Source organism: Solanum lycopersicum, chromosome 10 (assembly GCF_036512215.1).
Source record: "Solanum lycopersicum chromosome 10, SLM_r2.1".
NCBI classification, from domain to species: Eukaryota; Viridiplantae; Streptophyta; class Magnoliopsida; order Solanales; family Solanaceae; genus Solanum; species Solanum lycopersicum.
Genome location: NC_090809.1, coordinates 60,132,886 through 60,148,730, shown reverse-complemented (window position 1 = coordinate 60,148,730; position 15,845 = coordinate 60,132,886). Strand labels below are relative to the sequence as shown.

The window sequence follows — 15,845 nt, the reverse complement described above, 5'->3', positions numbered from 1 at the left end:
TATTTATTGGCACTATTTGTTAGGAACTTTAAAATACAGTACTTTAATAGTAATCAGTTGTTGCTATCTTTATAGATGCTATGAAGTGGAGGTCATTTTACTTACTTTTTAAATTCAAACAATTATAACATATTTAGTAAAATTTTATAAGTGAAATTTATGCAATATATCGGTGAAGATAATAAGTATCTAATAAAATCAGCCAAGGTATGCGCTAATTGGCTAAGTAACAACTACTACCTCTCAGTTTTAAATAAATTAAAATTAGCTATATAAATCGTCGAGATATCTAATTTCAATTACTATCAACAAAGAAACACACAAAATTTTCACCTTTTTTCATTCCAAAAGCAACCTAAAGTCCTGGAAGTTAGTTGCTGATGTGATGTGAAAGAGAACGCTATTAATTGAGAGACAAAACATGAATATATATATATATATAACTGTCAAAAGATGTTGTATCGGTATATTATCTTTTAAAAATGAACTAGTTTTAAAAGATATGACACAAATGACGATTTTGAAGAGTTCGAAACAATATATATATAAAAGAACCAAAGAAAAATGAAGAGCTATGACATAACTCAGTTCTATATGTTACATCAAAATGAATTTGTTCTATCATGTATACAACAATTACAAAGTTCATAACTACATATTGGCTTTCCTGCAGACTGATAAAAACGAAAACATATCAACTATGAAACACAAATGAATTTACCATTCAACAAATAAGTTACGCGAATATAATGCCATATGTTTATCCCTCAGATACCGTCATTGCTTCTACTCAGGGTAAAGAAGTTCATGACTCGTGGGCCTTTCTACCTCCATGTGGCATTGACTGGTTCAAGGTTAGTTGTGCGCTTTAGGAAAAGATAGTAGAGAACCAAGAGAAATTCCGGTAGTTTAATAAGGGACATTAGAACATTCCAGAAGATGGTAACATTTGTCTTTCGACTAGCAATCACGGGCAAAGCTACCTCAGGCAATAGCCCAGAACTTTTTCCTGCAAAATAAGACCGGCTCCTTCTTCCTCTGATGGTTCTCTAGAAACTGAAGTTCGACATCCCAGAGAAACTTCGGAGCAAGAGCTTGTATTCTTGATACGATGGGCTCTTCATCTCTGATAATGATAAATCCCTGCATGTCACTTGATAACCTTAGATTGGTTCGCGGTTAAAACTTCAGGACACAAGCATGAATGAACATTCACAATGGGAATTTCACATGTCACAATCGCTAAAACGTATACTCCAAGCTGGATCTTGTTTAGCTTAATTCAGTTGACATATATATGTAGCATAAGGTAGTCCATTTTTCTCAGCATAAATTAGTCGATAAGAAACTTTCTGATTTTGTCACATTTCCACCTATCGAAATTGTTCGTTGTAAAACCCCACCTTACAAAGGAACATCCTTTCGCACCTCTAAAAGATGATTTATATGAATGATCACACAAACTCTCGTCCAACAAACTAAGCTCGGAGAAAAATGGTAGCCGCATTATGTTAATTAAAACTCTCTCGAGAAATTGTCAAGTGTAGAACTCGAGAACAAGTTGTTTTACTTTAATAAAGGAACTTGAGAACAAGTAGCAGAATGTCTAAATCATGCTTGGGAAACCAATGCATTTCTAGTTCCATCTCCACCCCATTTTCAACCGACGAGGGGAATTGGAGATCAAGGATGAGGTATTATGTTGTTGTAAAATAGGATATAGTACTATGACAACTGATTCAAATAAATATATTAAATATACGAGAAACTAAATGCTTCCTTTTCCTAGGCGTTATCTTTTTAACGTATGTCATATATCAAGCTAATACACTTACTCTGAACTGTCAAATGAAAAAAATTGATCTTGCAGATGCCTTCAGTTTATCAATTTATTAAAATATTTAGTCTCTCGAACATCAAATCGAAATGAAACCCTTACCTGAGGTCGTAGAATACGGTCCATCTCCAGCATGATATCTTCAATTAAACAACCTTCTTCACGATTTTTGTAGTGAGAAAGAAGATGATTGGCATGCAACAAATCATAAGTGCGAGGATATGTGGAGAACGGCTCACACCTACAAATTCAAGCAAGATACTTGTTAGGGCCTTTGTAAATCAGTTAGTGCTTATAGGTAAGTAAACTAAGTTAATAGCCTACCAGTCATGAAAAACGCCTGTAAGACCCCTGCCGTAAACGGCAGACAGGGTGTCATTCATGGTTATAGGAACTACATTCATCACCCAGACAGGCCATGTATTTAAACCAACAGCAAATCCACCAAGGGAAGCACTCATGTCCATAACATTACGTATTTCTTTCTCCTCAACATTCATCAGTCTCCAGTAATGGCGAACTTGATCTTGCCAATAGACTGTATCAGCCAAGAATTTTTCACGATCAATACCTGCAAGAAATTGATTTGAGCATGTCAGACATATGAGACTTCCTAAAAGATGAAATGACAATCTCCATAAAGCTTCCCTATTCAAAACCCCCAAAAGGAACATGTGTCTTATTCCGCTCTCGCCCCAATATACGTGTAGGGGGAAGCACCAATGGAAGTGAACCTAATTGTTCGTTTCCTTTTCTCTTTGAATCAAAGGTTGTTAGAATACCCCTCTCTAGATGGATCATCTACAAAGCTTTTCATGTTATCTGTATTCAGAGGCGAAATATGTGCATCCGTTCACATCAAACATCGTTCTTTTCCCCCTAGGTTATCTAGCTTCCTTTCCGATCTCGTACAGGTAGTAAGTTAAGCCATTCCAATTCATCCCATTTCATTTATTTTGGCGAGAGGGAGGCTGTGAGTAAACTGAGCTACGGATTTTTCTGCTGGTTGATTCTCAAAACTGAAAAAAAAAGGGTCCAGACCCACAAATGGATAGGAAGCGATGCGAGGGTCCTTCATTTAAGGGAAAAGGATAGGAAGCGATGCGAGGGTCTTTCATTAAAGGGGGGAAAAGAGGGGTGGGCCACCTTGCGCAACTTTAGAAAGGAGAGAATGACTTTCTGAAATTCTCTCCAACCTTTTCTATCTATCTTTAGAAGTAGGGGGGGAGAAAGTCAACATAACAATTGCATTGATTTTTACAACGACACTAAGCACTTTTCTACTTTCTCATTTGGAAGGCTAAGTCCTAAGTCCTACACCCTGACTTCAATGATGGGAACAACCTCCGGAGCAGCGAAGCAATCTTGGACCCTATTCGTTGCGCTGTGCTTGGATGCACTAGTCTTCCACACGCTAGAGATGAGATGAAAACTGCCCCCAGTCGGCCGTTCCCGTGCCACCATAATGGACTAGAATCAAAAGAGTGACCGGAACATGGCATCCTACTGTGCTGTGTCCAAAAGCAAGTCTTCTTTATTGCCCCGCTGATCTTAAAAGCACCTCGAGTCGGAGGCTAGCTGTAAATAAAGAAGGGTGGTGCACTTAAGAATTTGATTTATTTTGGTAGAACCAGAATTGGTCCTTGGTTGTATTGTTTTTCAACTATCCGTTGGCTAGACCAGATTTAACAGTGGACAGTTGAAAAACGACCCAGGATCAATTATGATTCTTCTTTCTATCAAAATAAATCAAATTCGAAAGCACACAGCCCTACTTTACTTTACAACTGGCCACTGACCCAAGGTGCTTTTTAAAAAGGTCAGCGGGGCAATCAAAAAGACTTTCTTTTGACACCCCGCTATGTCGACCAGCAGAGCAATGCTACTTACGAGCTGGTCAAGGACAGGTCCTGGTCACTCTTTTTTGCTGTGCCATTGTGGTGGAACGGGAATCGCCGAATGGGGGCAGTTTTCATCTCATCACTGGCGAGTGGAAGTCTAATGCATCCAAGCACAGTGCAACCAAGAGTGTCCAAGATTGCTTCGCCAAATGGGACGGATTGAGTTCATACCAGGATCTAGGGAAAGGCTTTTTGCTCACCCCGTGAAAGGCGCATGGGTTGACTCTACATCTTTCTATGAGGTAGCAGATGAGAAGGAAAGACTAGTTCTTAGAAATTCAGCTGATATTGAACTTAAACTAGCTGCTGCCATTGAAAGAGAAGACAGCTCCGTGACTTCCGGGCTTAGCTCTTTACCGGTGCAGATGAATAAATCGGTATTTTCTCTTTCAGTTGTTGTTCGGTGTCAAATGGAGCCAATGATTTTCATTAGGGAGGTTCAAAGATATGAAGAAGTAAATCCATGAAGAAGCCAAGCGGATTCAACATCTCCAATATATACAGCACAAGTAATTTTAACCTTGTATAAACGAATACCCCCTTGCCCTGATTTTGGCTCCACCACTGAATGGAGCAACATCTCAATTATCATCAAGCATAATATTAGCATTTTAGGCCAGAAATGATTTTTTAGAGGTGATAATAGCAGTAGCCGTTCAGAAACCGATTGAAAAAATAAGAAGTAACAATAACAGCTGAGAAAAAAAATAACACTACCAGTTTGAGAGAAATGAAAAGGAACCATAAAAGCAAACTTCTTACTGATATTAGAAAAGAAGAAAGTATTGAATGACAACAAAAGTAGTAAAGATAGCCAAAGTAAAAGAAACAACGGTAGTAATAAAATTGAAGAACAAGATAATGATAAAGAATAACAAGGACAAATAAAACATAGCTGGACAACTGGAATAGTTGCACAACAATATAGATTCTCTAATTTTTACCGTGTGACTAAGCATGAGAAAAATATTCGCCACAATTGATTTCAGAGCTAAGAGATGAAAATTCATGAATACAACTAAACCAAGGAAGAGAATTGACAAACCTATCCGACTCAGACTTTGTGAATACTCTGAAAGACGTTGTGGTCGAGGAGGTAGTTTCTTCAAAGAAGATGAAGCGTCACTAAGGGTAACACAGTTCCTCAAAGGTGTTTTCCATGAAGGCTTCAAATCATCCTCAGAATCACATAAGTTTACAAGTTTCTCCTGAGCATTATGCTGAAGACATGAATTATTTTCTTGCTTAACCCATATTGCAGTCTGAACTTTCTGCGCAATAAGCTTCCAGCACATTCCAGAAGTCAGCTTTACTAGTTTGTCCCATATCTCCGGGAAGTCCTTATCCTTTCTATAGGCAGGAGGAGCTGAATATATAAAATATCCATTTGGTCTTAATATCCGATTCAGCTCTTTGAGTAGAATACCATCTGCAGCACACCGATATGAAAAATGAATTTTAGCATTGTAAAACAATAAAGTGAATTTACATGACATGCATGCAGTGGCGGAGCCACCTTCGCCAGAAAATTATACCGTTTAACTGTTTAATTGACAAAATTTTAGTTTTATGTATATATACTATATGGCTAAACAATATATATACATAAAACTAAAATTTTGACCCAACTAAACAGTATATTTTCTGGCAAAGCTGACTCCCTTAACTTTTACGCGTGTCTATCTTTTTATATTTTGACACTCCTTAGTAAAATTCTTGTCTCCGCCGCTGCAGCATGGGAAGCATATAATTTAAAAACTACCTTAGATAATTTCCTTCAATTACAACAAGAGTGTATTTAAATGACATGCATTCAATGGCGGAGCCACTTTAGCCAGAAAATTATATTTTTACTCTATGTATATATACTATATGGCTAAACCATATATATACATAAAAGGTAAAACTAAAATTTTGACCCAACTAAACAATAGATTTTCTGGCGAAGGTGACTCCCTTAACTTTTATATCTGTCTATTTTTTTATATTTTGACACCCCTTAGTAAAATTCTTGTCTCCGCCGCTGCATGCATGGGTAGCATATAATTTAATGACTACGTTAAATAATCTCCTTCAATTATAATGATAGTGTATTTACATGACAAGCCTACATTGGCGGAGCTACCTTTGTCAGAAAAATTATATTTAACTGTCAAAATTATAGTTTTATGTATATATACTATATGGCTAAACAGTATATATACATAAAACTGAAATTTTGACCCAATTAAACAGTATATTTTCTGGCAAAGGTGACTCCCTTAACTTTTACGTGTGTCTATTCGTTTTATATTTTGACACCCCTTAGTAAAATTCTTGTCTCCGCCGCTGCATGCATGGGTAGCATATTATGAAAAGACTACCTTAGATAATCTCCTTCAATTACCTTAGAGAATCAGAGTCATTCATACTTCGAAACTCAGCCATAACAGTTTAGTTTACACGATAGTGTCTTGAGTAAAGTTTACTTGATGTAAAAAAATAAGCTAATATCTCCATGATGATCAAGCTAGTGGAACAAGTCTATTATGGAGGATATCTAAGGCCTTGTAGATTCTAACACGGCATTAAATTCATTGAACTTTGCAAATTAATGTACTACTAACAAACATGATGTAGAAAGCCAAATAATTAGATACAGTTTCCTTATTTATTGATCTAGGTCAATCACATTTAAGCACACAAGGTTTGCATGATTAATGAAAGAAATTCTCACCATTCTCATGCCAATCAACTCGACATCTGGAACAATGCACCATGTCAAAAGAGTTACTTGGATACGGTAGCTGCTTTGTAGCTATAGCAGATATCATAGCACCGATTCCTCGTTCCAAAGCAAATTGAATTTGATTTTCATGACCATCTTTGGGAGCAAAAGACAGTGTTTCTATGTTAAGTGGAAGAAGATAAGCAGAGAAACTGGCAACCCCACAACCAACATCAAGCACTTGATATATCCCTGCCGCACGCAAGTCACCTGTCTCATCAGTTGTCATATTTCCTAATCTGCATTGAAGAAATTAATTACGTACATCAGATACATAGAAAAATGGTAGCATTAAGATTTAATTTTCACCATTCTTAGTAAGTGTAATGGATCATCTAGTACAAATGGCTTCATTTAATTGCTTCATGGAAGCCTTAGTGTGTCGATTTTCATTTTTCATTGAATAATCAAAAAGCTGCAACTTTAATAATGACAGGGACAGGAGAAGTGAAAGAAAAACAGACCGCGTACCTCTCAATATATTCTGTAGCTCCATGCTTAAAATGAGTTCCACCGCCTGGAAACCACCAAAGCTGATCCTTCTCATGTACCCAATTTTGTCCTCCTTTTACCTCCGCAAGACGTGTATGGTTTATATTACTCCGCCATACATAGTCCCTGCTAGTTGGCCACCTTATTGGTATCTTATAATCAGCTGGAGGTGGAACCAAACAAAACAAGCGCCTGTCAAGTGGAGGACAGTGCCTCTCTAGCTCTTCTTTCCTTGAAAGATCTAATTTTGGCATCAACTCTTTAACATAAGAAATGTCATGACAGGGGATATACTCATTAAATTTCAGAGGACATACATTTATCCCAGTTTCAGGGATAGTGAGAGGTACCACCCGATAAGAAAGAGCAATCTTGTTCCTGAACTTCAGAATACCTGCATGCATATTATTCTTTTATCAAGTCAAGTGTAATAATGGGAATCTCCCATAAACAAGAGGTACAGAAGAAAGTAGAGAATCTACAGTAAGATATGTTCTCTACGAAAGACGACCAATCTTCTATACAAAAAGGCACCTCATGTTCTCTAACTGCATGCATATTACTATTAAAATATATGGATCAGAGATTCCAATAACAGGATCTAAGGTCGTGATACTGCCAAATTACTGAACACCACAAGTTTGCACTTGTCAAAGTTGCAAATCTCTACCAAATCTATTTGACAAAGTAGAAGCCACTGGACCTATATCCCATTGCACTAGCCAAATGGATTTTTTGCTTGTGGTAGGATTACAGCCTCTGCTTTAACTAAGTAACAATGCAATTATTTCCAACAAGCCCCATTCAAGAGTAATCAGAAAAATGCCCATATTGATTCGCCTCGTGAAAAAAACAAGTTTGCCCATGCAAGATCAGATTCAAGTAGGAGGGTCAGTATCTCTGAGATACAAGGGAAATAAAGATTAATATAAAGCCGAAGAAAAGCAAAACCGGAAGAAGTAAGATGCACTGTCCTTACACTAAAACCTTCTGAGACAACCCAATTACATAGATAAGCTACAAACAACAATAACAATACTAAGTATCAATCTTTATCCGTTGGGTTTCTATCTTGCTCCAGCACAAACATGAAAAGCGCCTAGTTATCATTTATAACCAAAGAAAGTTATCATTTTTTCATCTCCACCTAAAAGGAAATTTCAACAACTTTTTCGCAGCAAACGTTACCAATCACATAAGCAACTCAAAATCATTTCTTTTCATATTTTAATCCCCCACTTCTCCACCAACCATATACACAGGGAAGTCGAAAGCTACTTGTATTCTGAAAGGCTAGCTTCCCCAGTGCAACAACATACACAATGTAATCCCACGGGTGTGTCTTGGAGAGTAGAGTGTATACAAACTTTACCCCTATCTTGTAGAGGTATAGAGGCTATTTATGATAGACTAAAAAATCAAATTCTCTCAGCATATCTCTCCTACAGTTACACACTAACAATTACTACCCCATCCCAATTACCATTCTGGGAGTCCATTCAAACATTCTTTAAATTCTTTTAACAAACAAAAAGCTGCAATCTTTTTTGGTTACATTGGGAAAAACGATAAATTACTTAAAATCTTTCATAAGCAACATGACTTGAACTCCATTTCTTTGATTATCAAACTTTCTACAATCTACATGTTAGTGACCCTCATTTACCAAAAAGTCCACACATAAGCAATTTACACTAGTACTACTCTATGACATAATAAAAAAGGGCAGCTCGGTACATAAAGCACCCCACGTCCATAAAGGTCACAACACCAAGGAGTGTGACATATGCAAGATAACAACTTTACCGTTGCTACAAGACTCCCTTCATTCTATAACTAAAAAACACTCTAAACACTACAATTCTTGAAAAAAACAAACAGAGGACTCACCAGAGGATGACTCTGAAGAAATGGGGTTGGAATCAACAGTTAGATTTTCACTTTGTTGCTGTTCTTGATGAATATAGAGAGATGGGTTTTCGCCAAAAAGTGTACCAGTGTAAAAAGAACCCACCATTACCAAAAGGGCTATAATTATCATCTGCCCTGTATACCAATCAAATGCCCTTGAACTTATCAAAGATCCACTCATTTTTCCCCTTTTTCAATTTTCTCTTCAATCCAATAATTCTTATATGTGAAAAAGATTACAACTTTCGAATGAAATCAAAAGAATTGCTCATCGAAAAACATTACCATCAGATCGACAGATCTCAGGTTTTTGTGTGTGTGTGTTTGGAGCTGAATCAGAAGTGAACAGTGTTGAGTGTTCTGTCTTGTTCCTCTTAATTTTGTGACTTTCTTCTCCTATTCTGAGTTTTTATTTATTTATTTATTATTTACTTAGAGCTAAGTATTAAAACACACTTTGTATTTATTTGGTACAATAATAAGAGATGATAAATTTTTGGATGAATTTATTTCATATTTGATTGGAATAAAATTGTACAAATAACTTAGGTTTGCATTTAATGGAGGTTTGATTCTTACTTATTCAGATTCAACCCATTAAGTACGTTTGGTTTTTAGGTCTGAATATGAATCATTCAAATTTAACCCATAAAGTTCATTCGTTTTATTTTTAAAAAAATCTCTTAATGAGTTTGAAAGAATCAGATCTGCAGGAGACTCTTAACAACATTTAGACTCATTAAATAAATTATCAAATAATAAATCATAGCTTCTCTGTTTTGGGCGTGTTTTTTTATCTCATAACTAAAAACTTTTTTTCACTCTTTTCTCAATCAAATTTTTATCTCATAACAAAAAATTCTCTCTCTTTTCTCAATCAAACACCATCTTTTCCCAGATAAGTTTTCGCAAATTCTTTCAAGTAATTTTTTTATGTTAATAATTTTATTATTGACGTGTGTCACGAACACTAGTTGCAATATATTTTGGTGTATTGTTGTTTATCAAGATTTTGAATGCAAAAATAATACTCTAAATCGTGATTATTAATTTTTTTTTTTAAAAATAAAAAATGATATATTTTGTTGAAATGAAAATTTCATAATATTTTATTAATATAATATTCAATTTCACTTTCACATTCAGATATTGAAATCAAACAATGGTCTTTAATGATACAATACTTTTTTTATCATAAGTATCTTTGATATTATTTTCTTCCTACAGGAAAATGATAAAAAAATCCTATAAGTCGTGGTTAGGCCTAGGGTCGGGGTTGAGTCCTTCATTAGATTGGGAGTTCAAATTTGGATATGCGGATATAGTATTTGCAGAATTTATGTCTAAATATTTCTAGAATAACGAGTATTATAGAGAGGTCTTGTTATATTAACCAAAAGAAAGCTCTATTTTTTTGTCAAGTGATTAAAAAAACAGAAAAAATGACGTCATTGTTGATTATGACTAAGACTAGCAGCGAAATCGGTAACTTCCGGTTACCGGTTCGGTCCGGTTTCGGTTCGGTACCGGTTAGTTCCGGTATAGACCGGTTCGGTCCGGTTATGGGATAGGTAACGGACGAAAACTGAGATTTATCGGTCCCTTTCAATTTTAGAAATTACCGGTCCAGTAAATTATTTTTAAAAAAAAAAAATCTATTCGTTTATAGCCGTTGGGTGATGGCTAGTGGGCCCCCACGATGGCTATTTGACTCAAATTTCAGCTCAAGATATATTAGCAATGCAAGCTTCATCAGTAGCTTCGGAAGACGTATTTAGTGCAGCAAGGTTTCAACTTGGAGAACATAGGCGTTCACTAGCAGCCGACATCTTGGAGATATTGGTATTATTTCGAGATTGGATTAATGCCGAGAGAAGAAATTCGGGTCGTAACCACTACCGACCAAATTTCAAGATGACGTTGGTGAAGTAATGCAGGATTATAGTGAAGATGGGATTGAAGCAATGGAAGATCTTTCTATTCAATCAATTCTCGAACATGTTACTAAATAAATGTTGAATGATTTACGAAGGAATTTATATGGTGGCACCAACTATTAGTAAAAGTATGATAATTCGAGATTTAATTCAAACAGAATCCTTCCTAGAAGGTGGCTGTGTAGATTAAATCCTTTAATACTCTACTAATATTTTTGTAAATGTAATTGTAATATCAAATAAATATTAATAAAAAAATATAGGCTATTCGCCTTAAATTTTTTTTAAATATTGTTGTGTTAAATTTAATTTTTAATATTGTCAATTTTTAATTTTATAACTTTAAAGTTTGAATTTAAAAATTTCAAACTTTAAGAGTTTGAAATTTAAATTTTATAACTTTAAAATTTGAATTTAAAATTTCCAAACTTTAAAATTTGAATTTAAAAATTTCAAACTTTAAAAGTTTGAAATTTAAATTTTATAACTTTAAAGTTTGAATTTAAAATTTCCAAACATTTAAAATTTTTAAAATTTGAATTTCAAACTGTAAGAGTTTGAAATTTAAATTTTATAACTTTGAAGTTTGAAAATTTAAAATTTTTTAACTTTTAAATTTGAAATTTAAATTTTTAATTTTTTAATTATTATAATAAAAATTATATTCAATTAAAAAAAATTAAATCTTTAAGTTTTAAATAATTTAAATTATTTTTTTTAATATCGATTATCGATTCGATCGGTCCGGTATACTACCGGTTCCCTTCCGGACCGGGACTAAACACGACAAAATTTATCGATTTACCGGTCCAGTCCTGTTCCGATTCCGAAACGGTATCGATTCGCACAATACCAATTTCATCTTGATTCCGAAACTTATCCGGCCGGTTCACTCTGTTCCGATACTGCCGCCATACTTAATTATGACATTAAAAAAAGCGCGAGATCAACACGAAGTTGGAGAATGTGAGGCACTATCTAAGAGGAGTTAATGCTCAAATTAAATGTGAGATGCTAAATTATACATCTTTGTCTCGTAACCTAACATCTCACATTTGAGCATCAAAAATAGAATTTTCTTTATTTAATATAGTTAGATATCTCTATAACAATTATTTACTAATTATCTCAGCGGAGGTAATGCTAATCTATATAAAATGTGATGAAAACAAAATGTTGAGATCTTGAATGAGGTGATGCCACTCTATGTAGAATGTGATGAAATTAAAATGTTAAGTCTTTGGGCATTTGCAGAAGATTGTGATCATAATTAATTAATTTCATATGATTCAATAAATAATTTTCCATAAAAAACATGGAAAGTTTTAAGATTTGGAAGGAACTTAATTATGTATACTTTTTTGCTTATAGAATTAAAAAGTTTTCCATAAAAAATGAAAATTTTAGATATGGAAGGAACTGAATTATTTATCCTTGTTTTTGCTTATAGAAGTAGAAGGAATGAGATTTTGAAGACAAATTATATATTTAAGATATGAAAGGTACTTAATTATTTATCTTTTTCGATTATAGAAGTCGAAGAAACAAAATAGTGAGAACAAATTATATGAAGAAGATTTAAGAGTGTGTTAGATATGAATCAAAATATTTTGGATTACTTATTTTTTGGTGTTTGATAAGTAAGGAGAAAATATTATTCCAAAGTTATTTAAGTATAAACGTAACTATGCAAATAGTATAACCCTATTTCAGATTCCATGTCTCAATGGTTGAGGCCCAACCCAATGAAGGACCCAACTGTTGTCCCTAACAATGACTTAAAAGAACCAACCCTAACCTTGAGATCCAACACTTGCCCGTTATATGGTCGAGTCTCTAAGTTAGGATCAATCTTATGTCGGGTATGAGGATTGAATTATGATTCAGGGTTGGATTTTGGGTCGAGCTCATAAAAGAAAATCGGATAAAAAAATCCTTCATACCCTATGTCTAGATTTTTACAATGATATTATTGTTACTATGCAGGTGGTGTCAATGGGGAATGATGTGGCTATTAGTGCTATTGCATCATTCCTTGTTAAGATATGATGAGGCTTACACGACGGGTTATTAGCTCAATTGGAAGAGCGGCAACCCCTGTCAAATGGTTGTCTTTGATGTTAATTTGAAGAAGAAAACAAGTTGTTGTCTTTATTTAATTTTCATTTCCATTCTATGTATGTTCTTAAATTTGCTTGTTTCAAAAAATTTATGTACCACTTATCCTTTCTCAAATGTTAATTTTAGATCAACTTAATTTTTTTCATATTAAAATTTAAATATTAAAAAAATAATTGAAAAAGTAAAGTAAGTTGCATTAAACGTTCAATTTTCTAATCAATCTGATGATTTTTAAAAAAAAAATTGTTGATCAAAGATCATATAGTTTGAATGTCGAAAAGCGAAAATTGATGCATAAATTGAGATGGAAGGTATTTTACTTTATAAATATTATAGATCTAGGTATATATTTATTTAACGTAAGTATTAGGCATGCAATAAGTTAAAAGTTTTATTTTTGTAGTTAAAACGAAAGAAAGAAGAGTTACATATAAGGTAGGAGTGTGCAAAAATAAATAAATAAATCAAATCTAAAGCGTGTTATTGGGTTATTTCTATCAGATTATTGAGCTAACGAATTTTTAATGATTTTATTTTAAAAAATTGGGTTATCGTTCGGTATCGATTTTTAGTATTTAGTTATTGAGTAAACATAAATCATTAAGACGATAGCAATATATTACTTTACCTTCATCAAAATTAAATATTGATAATTTAACATAACTATCACTATAGTACACTACGCTACAATCTTCACATTTCACACTTCACAATACTTTTATTTCACATAAAAAATGTCATATTATGTTTTGGATTTAATTGTAGTCTTCATACTACATCTACTCTTATTGATGCAATTTCTCATTATATGTCATGTTTCACTATATTAAAACATTTACAATTGATTTATTTTTTTCACTGTATCGTGAGAAGTCATATTTATTTTAGGCATTTTTTTATTGGGTAAACCAAAATAAAACCATTGATTAACAAAAATCAATAAAGAATATCTTATTGATTTATAACATTTAAAAACTGAAAAATGATAAATCAAATTGATAATACATAAAATCGAGTTGAACCAATTGCTAGTACGAAACTTTTTTTGAGAAATTGCGTAGGTAGCTCGACCCAAAATAAATAAAAATATTTTGTCTTGTTAAGAGTATTTTTATATTCTTTTAGCCCAATAATTGATATCAAGAATAACGATTTGACAAGGTGAATTTGAAGATTGTGGAGATGACGGTGTGGGGTGTTAGAAAAAATACTACAATATTGATATTAGATTGGAATTGTAAAATAATAAATAACTTATTACAAACACTGAGTTGTGGCAAGCCACTGCCTTGAAAGCGATTTCGGCTCGACTCCGGTGCAAACCGTTGTAGCCAGTCGCTTCCCAAGGTTCCACAGTTACTCTCAAACACGTGCACTCGTGGCTAAAAATTTGGAATTGCATAAAAGTAATTGCCCAGAAATCCACAATAGGAAGAAAGATTATTCAAACCAATAAAAGAAATTGTCGAGGGAGATAGTAAATGAAAGATAGGACTTATTTTTTTTCTTCTCTGTGTTTGGCTCCCAATGAATCTCCTTAAATAGAAAAATCATTTACGTTTCATCCACATATCTTTCCGGCTAAGGAATGAGAAATCTTTCTCTTGTTACATGAAACCAATTTTCATTTCATCCGGGAAAAGCCATCTTTTTCTCAACAATATCTTTGGTATTTGATCCAATATCATTTACATTTCATTCATCAAAAGAATGTAAGAAACTAACGTATAATCAATATAATGAAATATAACTTTTACTTTAATAAAAATTTTGTCATAATACATAAGTAACTTCAAGTCTTCTGAATATTTTCTTACGAAGTTAAGAAACGAACACTTGAGATAAATGTGAACCATTAATGAGAAAGTAACTTTCCTATTTAATTTTACATATACTAACAACTTAGCAATGTTTATAAGATCAATTACCGAGAGTTAAAAGATGTAACTTATCATTTACATTAAAAGAAAGGAAATATTATCCACCTGGGGCCATCTTAGTGCCTTTCAATAGATAGGTTTATTATCTTTACCAATAGTTTTGGAGATGCATAAACAAAAAGAAGTCTGTAGTATGTGCTTTGGTAATCTTAAATATTCAATTTATTAATCTCTACATAAGTCTATAGTTCGAAAGTGAGATGGTTAGGTACTAGCATATTAATTCTGTATTGGTAAAAGTAAATAACAAAACATACATATTATAAGATGTAACAAATATTTTCAATAATTTAAGGCTTCTTTAAGAATTATCGTACGAACTCAGCTAAAGCAATTAATATCATATTATATTAAAAATATTCTCCTACATATATCTTAATTTTTTTTCCTCCAAAAACAACAATCAACCAAACTACATAACGATTCTTATAATCTTCCAACATGGGAGAAAATAAATAATCAAAGGTATCTACGATAAAAGGTGTTATAATTAGTCTCCAATTCATTTTCTAGCTCAGTTTCTCTCCTCAAATACGTATTACGTCTTGCTATCAGTAAATCCACCACTCCATTCTTGCCGCGTAATCTAGCATCTTGTATTATAGCATCGATGTCTCTCAAACGATGTCTCAAAATCTCCAACGCCCTGCAAATCTCCCGCCTTCTGTCTCCGTCATCATTTGACAACGTCATTTTCACGAATTAATTACTGGATAAAAAAAAATAAGAAAAAGATTATTTTTTACGATCACACCTCTCTAAACAACAATTAGTTAGGACAACCAATTGTGATAATAGTTGAAAATAACTATAGTTACTACCTTTATATATCGAAAATTAATTCAAATATTATAAAATATTTTTGTTATATGGGATAACTTCACTTACTTCAGACACTTTCCACATACAAACATTATTTATAGTAGCTCGTGTATGTGA

General features: G+C 33.4%; 1 protein-coding gene across 1 annotated transcript; it reads right to left on the bottom strand.

Annotated features, from left to right (window-relative positions):
* Nucleotides 1-518: 518 nt before the first annotated feature.
* On the bottom strand, nt 519-9,388 carry LOC101265688 (probable methyltransferase PMT6). The gene is made up of 7 exons (XM_004249166.5): nt 8,888-9,388; nt 6,977-7,391; nt 6,455-6,744; nt 4,784-5,167; nt 2,162-2,408; nt 1,940-2,078; nt 519-1,143 (listed from the first exon to the last, which is right to left on the bottom strand). The coding sequence occupies exons 1-7, from the start codon at nt 9,087-9,089 to the stop codon at nt 985-987; spliced, it is 1,836 nt and encodes a 611-aa protein (XP_004249214.1). The 5' UTR covers nt 9,090-9,388; the 3' UTR covers nt 519-984.
* Between the last annotated feature and the right edge of the window lie 6,457 nt (nt 9,389-15,845).

Excerpts from the sequence above, each read along its gene's own strand:
- LOC101265688 (XM_004249166.5), bottom strand. The coding sequence starts at position 9,089 with ATGAGTGGATCTTTGATAAGTTCAAGGGCATTTGATTGGTATACAGGG. Across the intron at positions 6,745-6,976 it reads GCTACAGAATATATTGAGAG|ATTAGGAAATATGACAACTG; the intron begins GTACGCGGTCTG and ends TCTTCAATGCAG. Across the intron at positions 1,144-1,939 it reads ACCGTATTCTACGACCTCAG|GGATTTATCATTATCAGAGA; the intron begins GTAAGGGTTTCA and ends AGTGACATGCAG.